Here is a 9,425-nt window from a genome sequence, read left to right on the forward strand (position 1 = left end):
CTTTGTAGGGAGTTAAAACTAAATTTGTAGTGTTGTAAGATGTTGATTTATAAAAAAAAAATTACCTAGATACTGAATTTTAAATCAGATATAGTATTTTTTTCAAATTTACCGTAATTTAAACTACATTATTGATCCTCAATTTTGTTTATAAAAAAATAAAATTAAGGACATTCCCTTAAATCAATAGGAGAAACAGTTCCCCATCGAACATGTTCTCTCAGTTTTTCCTTTTCACCCTCTAATTCCTCCACTTTGGCTGCAAAAGATCCAGCGGTTTATTTTCCAAAAATAGTTTCTCACCTTGACATGAAAGCACTATTTTCAAAGAAAGTTTACGATTTCTGAATTTATTTTCTTCCATTACATCATCAAATGTTATGTTTTAAATATGATAAAATTTGTTGCAGGATTCTGCTAGAATTTTCGAAGAAGAAAGTTGGGGGACGAAGGATTTCATCTCCAAAAATTTACTTGGATTTCTTTGTTCTGTTGACAGAGCACTCAAATGTTGTTTCCTCCAATTCCTTTTCATATGCAGTTCTACCCCAAATACAACAGCCAACATCATTTATTTGGTAATTATTGCACCGGTTTTCTTTAAATTATTATCATATTGTTTTAAAGATAAATGGTTTGGATAAATTTCGTCCGTGTTTCATTTATATGTTTGATTTATTCACTAACTAATATTGTTTATATCGAGTTTCTTTATGTTAGATTTAATCGTTGTGTTTTGTTTGGGAAGACATATAAGAACTAATGATGTTTATATTGGATTATTTCCTCACGCAACGCGTGCGCATGCCCCCTCTAATCTTTTTTTTTAAAAAAGGTCATTTTTAAAACATTTGATACAGGGAGGTTCTGTAGCTAAATTTCCCGCTGAGCATGGAGTACAAAAATTGGTGACCTGTAGAGCTCACGGGTTTTTGAGCATTGTCTGATAACTGTTTGATAAAATGACACAAAGAAATGTGTTCGTCACTGCAAAAACTCTGGGCTTACTCGTGGAGTCCGCTGTTCAAACTCAGTCCTCCCTTCTCGGACGGGCAGTCCATGCCCAGATTGTGAAGACTCTGGGCCTAGTGCTTGATGCCGTGCTTTCCAACCATCTCATCAACATGTACTCGAAGCTTGACCTACCGAACTCGGCCAGATTAGTTCTATTCTTTACCCCAGTGAACTTGCGTTCAGTTGTCTCATGGACAGCCCTTATCTCGGGCTACGTGCAAAACGGTCACTTCGTTGCTGCCCTTACTCAGTTCTCTTCCATGCGGCGTGAGTTTGTCCATCCGAATGATTTCACTTTCCCTTGTTTATTCAAAGCCTCCACGTCGCTCCAAGTGCCTACTCTGGGCCAACAATTTCACTCACTTGCGGTTAGACTCGGCTTCATCAAGGATGTTTTTGTTGCCTGTAGCACGTTTGATATGTACTCCAAGACAGGTCTTTTGAGTGACGCAGAAAGATTATTTGACGAAATTCCAGAAAGGAACATTGCTACATGGAATGCCTGTATTTCGAATTCGGTCCTTAATGGGAGACCTTCCGAGGCTATTTTCAAGTTTGTTCAGCTGTTACGAGATGGGGGAGCTCCCAATTCTATTACATTTTGCGCATTCTTGAATGCGTGCTCGGATGGTAGGTTCCTAAAGTTAGGTCAGCAGTTGCATGGCTGCTTGATTAAAGGAGGCCATGCAACTGATGTTTCAGTTTCAAATGGATTGATCGATTTTTATGGCAAGTGTCATAAGATTAACTTTTCTGAGAAAGTTTTTGAGAAGATGCGTGTGTTTAATGGTGTTTCGTGGTGTTCGATGGTGGCAGCTTATGAACAAAATGATCTGGGAGAGAAGGCATGTGCGATGTTTTTGAAAGCACGTAGAGCTGGGGTTGAGCCAACCGACTTTATGGTTTCGAGTGTGCTTAGTGCATGTGCTGGTCTAGCTGCTCTTGAAGCTGGTAGAGTGGTTCATGGTTTGGTGGTGAAGGCCTGTATAGAGGGAAATATGTTTGTTGGGAGTGCACTTGTTGACATGTATGGTAAGTGTGGGAGTATTGAGGATTGTGAGGCCTCATTTTATGAAATGCCCAGGAGAAATTTGATTTGTTGGAATGCATTGATCGGTGGATACGCTCATCAAGGACATGCTGACATGGCACTGGAATTGTTCATGGAGATGACTGATTATAGAGAAATGGAAAAGTTGGTTCCCAATTTTGTAACTTTTGTCAGTGTATTAACTGCCTGCAGTAGAGGTGGTATGGTAGAGGTGGGAATGGAGATATTTGACTCAATGAGTGTGAAATATGGCGTTGCTCCAGGGGCAGAGCATTATGCATGTGTTGTGGACATGCTAGGGAGAGCTGGGCAAGTGGAACGTGCTTATCAGATTATACGTAAAATGCCTGTGGAGCCTACTATTTCAATATGGGGGGCTTTATTAGGAGCTTCTAAATTGCACGGGGATCAAGAACTGGGGAAGCTTGCCGCTGGCAATGTGTTTGAGCTTGATCCACATGATTCTGGCAATCATGTTATCCTTTCAAATATGTTTGCTGCTGCGGGACAGTGGGATGAGGCCAACCTTGTAAGAGAGGAGATGAAGGATGTAGGGATCAAGAAAGGGGTAGGATGCAGTTGGTTATCTGTCAAGAATACTGTCCATGTTTTTCAGGCAAAAGATACATCACACAGCAGAAACTCTGAGATTCAAGCGATGCTAGCTAAATTAAAGAAGGAGATGAAGGCTGCTGGATATATTCCTGCTATCGGTTTGGCTCTCTATGATGTAGAAGATGAGGAAAAAGAATCAGAAGTTTGGTGTCATAGTGAGAAGATTGCACTTGCATTTGGCCTTATCTCACTCCCTCCTGGAGTGCCTATAAGGATCAATAAAAATCTTAGAGTTTGTGTGGATTGCCATAGTGCAATAAAGTTCATCTCCAGCATTGGTCACCGAGAAATTATTGTTAGAGACAACAATAGGTTTCATCGGTTCAAGGATAACCAATGCTCTTGTGGTGATTATTGGTGAACATGTGGTTTCTTCTTCGATTGTTATTCTTCTTTTGTATTATTGGTATCCATGGAAATCTCATGGCATAGTTTTTGAAGTCCCAAGTAAAGTTAGATGGAAGTGGGAAGATCTAAATTGTTTACGTTTGAAGAAGCATCTGGCTACTGGTGCTATGGTATTGTGGTGAGTTATTTTTTAACTGATAATTTGCTATCAGTTAGAGATGAATTCTAAAGGTTTTCAGATTTTTTAATTTTTATAAGAGGGTTCTGATATAATTTACCTTGAAAATTATCATCTCATATCATACACCAATTGGATATCACAAATCACTGTCTCATCTCATGCACCAAACGACCGTAGGGGCCTTGAATTTATTCTCATCTTAAAATGTGATTACCCAATTATTAACCCATTAACATTGCCTAAAAAATACGTTCTCTGTCCTTTTAAGATCAAACAATAAATGTGCAATCTCTAGGCTGAATTTTGATCAACGAAGGTATTTCAAGTTCTGGAAAATTATATTGATCACTATTACCAAAGTAAATCTACCCGATCCTTCAAAAGAATAATAATTCTTACTTCAGCCATGAGAATAGAGCTGTTACATACAACAGTAGAAAAATAATAGTACACATTATGTTGAAGATATGAAGATATAATTAATAATGGACATAATCAAAATTTTGTAAATTAGGATAATTAGGAGATCCCTAAGTTAAAGGGATGACAAATCTGTTTGCATTTTCTATTATCTGAGTGTGCCTGTAAATTGGATACTGATGATTGTAAATGTTGTGGGAGATCTAATGAAAAGTACATTCTTTATTTCCAGAAATTATGTTTTTCCTTTCGTTTGACTTGGTATCAGAAATTTTAAGGCTCGATCCATTTGGATCTGATACGCGAATTCATTGCTGTTGTTTTAGTCTGATATTACATGTCCTTAGATTTCTTATTCTTGTAATTGTTGATGGCTGAAAAAGGCCGGAATTCCAGAATTACAGCAAATCTATTACGCGTATCGGCTAAATGGAAAAAAACTTTTTAAAATGGTCCCAGCTCGTCCAGACCACATTGAAGGTCAAGGAAAGCTTACCATCTGGTTGGCAGTGGGCCGAAGAAAAAAGACCCCAAGTTCGCTGCCTTGGATGAAGAAGACTCTCTTATCATGTCTTGGCTATGGAAATCTATGATACCCGAATTCAGTGATACATGCATGTTTCTCACCACTGCCAAGTAGATTTGGGACAGTATACGCCAAACATATTCCAAGAATGGAGATTCTGTCTTAACAGCCGCACATCTCATTAATCGGCTCCCTCTAAAGTCTTGGGTGATAAAAATCCTCTTGACATGCTCACGAGCTCCTTTCCTGATCTACACACTAATCAATTAACCGCAAAAGTGTTCGGGTATGTGTTTTGTTCAGGTTTATGGTCATAATTGTGGTAAGTTGGATCCTAGAGCTGTTAAGTGTGTGTTTGTTGGGTATTCTTTTAGAGTAGATCTCCTGTAAGCCAACTGTTGCTAGAAAATTTATTGACTCAGTTGTAATAAACAATCTTTATTTTAATATAATTCATTATTTCATGGTTTGTTATTTCTTTATCTGTATACCCATGTGATCAACATAGATAAAGACCTTGATTATATTTTAATACAAATGAATCGTAATTCGATGTTGAAACTCATTTGTAATCACTGTATAATCTAAATTCGTTCCTATTCGATTCAGCCGCCTAAAACATAGATAAATGTCGCTTGAGCTCGAGACTAGCATCTGTGATGTTATGTACCACGTTTCTTGGTAAGGACATAGAGATGTCCAAATATGCAGATTGGTAGTCATATGATGATTATACCGAACCGCCTTTCCAAGTGGTTATCATTCATCGAGATGATAAGTCCGTGGATATGATTGTACACCATTAGTACTTACGACCCGGGACAACAGCGAGACTCTATATGTTAGGGCTGTGCTTTGACTCGTTTACCGACTCTAGGAGGGTTATCAGGTGGCGAGCTTGGGTACAGTTGCGACACATGTAGGAGCCAGTGCATTGTAGTCGGCAATTCACCTTCACTTACGGGTGTGGATAACCTGTGGGATCTGATGAAATAATATTGCATAGAATCTCTGGCCAAAGTATGAGATGTACGTTAGAGAATGAGTTCTCCAATTGTACATGCGATGCCACTATTTATTCTCAAATATGTGTCACATAGTTATCTACTTCTTATGCAACCCTTGGTGAACCAATGGTTGCAGATTCGATCGTGATATATGAGATGAAGGGATCTTACTGTAAGTTAATCATAACCGACTGGTTTTGCAGGCACTATCAGTGTTACCTAGGGAATTATGGGGCGATGCTACTAGACGCTCTTACCATGATTCGATGGGGTTTAATCAGAAATTTGATTTCTGACATTCTAATGATCAATTGTTGACACATAGAAAGGGGCAAATTAGGGTAAGCTCGAATAAATGATTATGTCGTTAATCACAATGAGTTGTGAACCCACGGCTAGCTGTATTCCTGAACCATTGAGGGTCGCACAAGCACGGGATCATTTTGTTCCCGTTGAGAGAATAAATTCAAGTAGTCGAATTTATATAAAATTATGATATAGTAAATTCAAGGAGTTGAATTTATGATAATTAAATTTTGAGAAAATAAATTCAAGGTGTTGAATTTATGAGATTGTAAATTCAATAAGTTGAATTTATGAATTTATAAAATTTGGAAGAATAAATTCAAGGAGTTGAATTTATAAGATTTGGGAATTCAAATTATTAAACTCAAAAGTTGAGTTTATTAAATATTAAATTAAATATAGTGAGAAGTATGTTTAATAGGCTTGTAGGAGTACAAGTCCAACATACTAAATAATTAAAGTTCTTAATGAGTTTTGATTTATTAATTAAACTAGTTGGACTAGTCCAATTCATTAATTAAACTCATTAATGTTAATTAAGAGGCTCAAATATTATATTATGGTAATTAGGTCATGAAGGCTTTATTAAAGTAGGAAACTTAAACCATAGCCTAATATAACACCATATTTTCGAAAAAGCCTCCCCTTCTCCTCTGTAATTTTCGACCTCAACTCCTAAAATTTTAGAAGTTTTTGTGCCACCTCTAGTTTTTTTATCTTAACATAAAATCTTTTCTAATTTTTCTAGTGCAAGTTAGAAGAGTAACTAATATTCTAGTTGTGGACCTGATTCGAAAAATAAAGAAAGGAGTTCTTGAAGAAAGTTCATAGGGAATACAACAAAAGCTATATCCGTCAATACCGGAATAGTTGGTGTAGAACCCAAAAATCAGTACACGTAAATACAATGCATTATTTAATTGTTAAAATATTTATTCAAGTTTAAAATGAGTTATAGCGATGCATGATCTATTTAAATTGCATTATTTTAAATTATTTATGTTTATGTGATGCACGTTAAAATGTTTGTCGAGTTTCATGTTTCAGGCGGTTATTCAATGCGGGATCGAGGGAAAGAGGTCGGCGACGATTTTGGCGATTTTAAAATGTGGTAATTTATTTTAAGTTAAGAATGAGACATTTTAAATGATTTATATAGTTTTTTTTAGCATTTTAAAAGCCTAATTAAATATTAGGTAATTTTATGACTTCAAACTTTTAAAGATATGGCACTTGTGCATTTTATTTTAAATTAAGAGATTTTATTTAAAGTTAGAGGAAGGTTAGTATTTTAATTAGTTGTTAATTATTAATTAAGCAATTTTATACCCTTAATTAACTTAAAATACACACACACGAGGCACACACACACACATTTTTCACTTTGCAATTTCAGATTTTTTGAGAGGAAAAACATAGGGTTCTTAAGCTTCCAGCAGCCTCTGTAGAACCCGAAAATCAGATTACGTATAAGTCATGCATAATTACAATTATTTAAATTAAAATGATTTTTTTATGCATGAGGGTTTAAATTCATTTTTAAAATTTGTTAAGTTATGATTATTTATTTTACGCAAAAGTTTAGTTTTTATCTTTTCGGATACATAAGCGAGGCCAGACTGGAGTTGGAATATTTAGATAAAATTAATAATAAGAAAATATTCCTAAATTTAATTTAAGCCAAAGAATAATTTATTTTAATGTAAAAGAGTGTTTAAGGATTTATTTAATTAATTGGAGTTAAGTAGTAAATAAGTTCTTTTATGTCGAATAATGTATTTAAAAGCCTAAATTAAAATGTGTAACCAATTGGGATAAATTAATCTAGGCCTATTTTATTTAAGAAATTATAACCTAACATTTTAATAATTAAATTTTAAGACTAAGCCATGTCATGCAAGAAATTTTTATCCTAATTTAATTTATTAATTTACTAAAACACATAATGGGTGCTTAAAGCTTCAATAATTCAAAATACAATAATTAAGCAATATTTTACCTTGCAATTAGACAACAAATTTCGGTCATCACCCACCTAATTTCCCTCAACCCACCAATCTAGCATATTAACCCCTTCAATTCACGTAGCAAGGATAGAAACAATTGATTTGCCAATCAACTTATCATTTGCATCTCCCATCTAAATTACCTTCATGACCCCTTTATTTCTTTGTAACCTCCCCTTCATTCCTTGGCATCTCCCCCACCCTACCTTCGAAAATATCAGAAGAAGCAGCAGCTAGAATCCTGTGATAGCAGCAGGAATACAGAAAGAAACCCAACTCCGACTCCGCCGCGCCGTATTCATCGTATTGTGTTGTTTTTTCTTCGAAACAAAATTTCCAGGCATGTTTATATTGATTCTTTTCTCTTCAATCAAGTCCTATAGATATTTTTACACATTATATATTCATGGTTTAAGCAACAAATCGAAATATGACAACAACTTTTACAAAAAAATATGTGCAGTTTTTCGACTCTCTTTTGTTGCCTCACGGTTTGAGTTGTTTTGTTGATTACAGGGAGTGGCTCGATTACAGGCACTCAAGATTGCATCTAGGCATGTACTAGGGTGTGTTAGGATTATGTTGGTCCATTATTTCAAGCCCCTACACGCTGGACGAAGACTTGACAACAACTTCCCCTTAGTTGCAAGTTTGAGTCTCGATTTTTTGTTTTGGTTGTCTAAGTTGAAAGTTCGGATCATTGTTGGTCTAAGGCCTGTAACCATGGTTAGAACCCTTCCTTAGCATGTCTAGTACGTGACCAAGATGGCCCTTAAAGGCTTGGTTCATGGTCCCATCGATTATTTTAAACAAAACACACACATGTCCCTCGGTTCATTTTTCTGGTTTGGGTGATGAGTTTTGGCTTTTATGTGTTTGGATGGATCTTGGTCGGCTTTTAGCCCTTATCCTTGGTTCATACAACACTTCATCAAGTCTAGATCGAGCCATGGTCAATCATATGACCAATGGAACGATACAAGACATCAAGGTGATTCAAATAATCGCACAACACAGAATTTTCCTTCGTGCTCTCGGTGTGAGCTTCGAGTTGGCCTAGGTGTTTGCTTGAGTTGTGGTTGGCCAAGTTCCCTTAGCCATGGTTCAAGCCACACCTTAGGATGTTGGTAAGAAACTTTGGTGGGAGGTTCAAGCCCCAATGGCCCTTGGTTTCACAAACCACGGAAGGAAGCGCTGCTGCTACCACTGTGTTGTGACAGCAACTTTGGATTCAGTTCAGAGGTCATGTTCGAGTTCTTGGTTGGCTTTTAGCCTATGGCCTTTGACTGGACAGTACCTCAATGAGTTAGAAAGGTCATGTTTTTGTCCGTTTGTGATTTGGTTAAGTTTAGAAGTCGTACTAGAATTTACGGTGCAATGTGCCAAGTAACTCTCGATAGACCATTTCATGATTTGGCCTCCATTCACATTTTTCGTGTATTACAGCCCTAGGAATGTTTTTGCCAGTATTTGAGGTGTATTTTAAACATGGCTAAGCGATGGTTCAATGTTGGTTCGTGTTGGTACGAAGCCATGGTTGAATACTAAGTTTGTTGGGCGTAATTGTCTCGTTTTTGGCTCGGTTATGAAGTCTTTGTCAAGTCAAGATTATTTGCATGTTTCTCATGTTAGAATTATGTCGCAGCAAGCCTGGGAACGATCCAACTCATTCGGTAAAACAGGGTTATAATTATATTACGTGCATAAAATATAAAATGTTTATTTTTGAGATATGTGCGATATGTCTTGTGGCCACCTTACGCTTATGGGATTGCATCACCCGGTGACTTACGACCGGTTTAAGATTATGTATGGGTACGGATATCCAGTCCAAGGGCTGTGATGATCTCTACCGCCCAGTATACTGTGGTTTAGTCTGATCAGGCGCTTACATTATGTTATGGGCCACTTGCGTTGAAACATTATCTCTACTAGAAAAATTACGATATGA

At 36.6% G+C, this 9,425-nt stretch overlaps 1 protein-coding gene across 1 annotated transcript; it reads left to right on the top strand.

Annotated features, from left to right (window-relative positions):
* The first annotated feature begins 222 nt into the window (after positions 1–222).
* On the top strand, positions 223–3,212 carry LOC140975321 (pentatricopeptide repeat-containing protein At4g14850). Its single transcript, XM_073438982.1, has 2 exons — positions 223–578; positions 861–3,212. Exon 2 carries the CDS (start codon positions 963–965, stop codon positions 3,039–3,041), a length of 2,079 nt encoding a protein of 692 aa, XP_073295083.1. The 5' UTR covers positions 223–578; positions 861–962; the 3' UTR covers positions 3,042–3,212.
* Positions 3,213–9,425: the final 6,213 nt, after the last annotated feature.

Source organism: Primulina huaijiensis, chromosome 4, assembly GCF_012295235.1.
Source record: "Primulina huaijiensis isolate GDHJ02 chromosome 4, ASM1229523v2, whole genome shotgun sequence".
NCBI classification, from domain to species: Eukaryota; Viridiplantae; Streptophyta; class Magnoliopsida; order Lamiales; family Gesneriaceae; genus Primulina; species Primulina huaijiensis.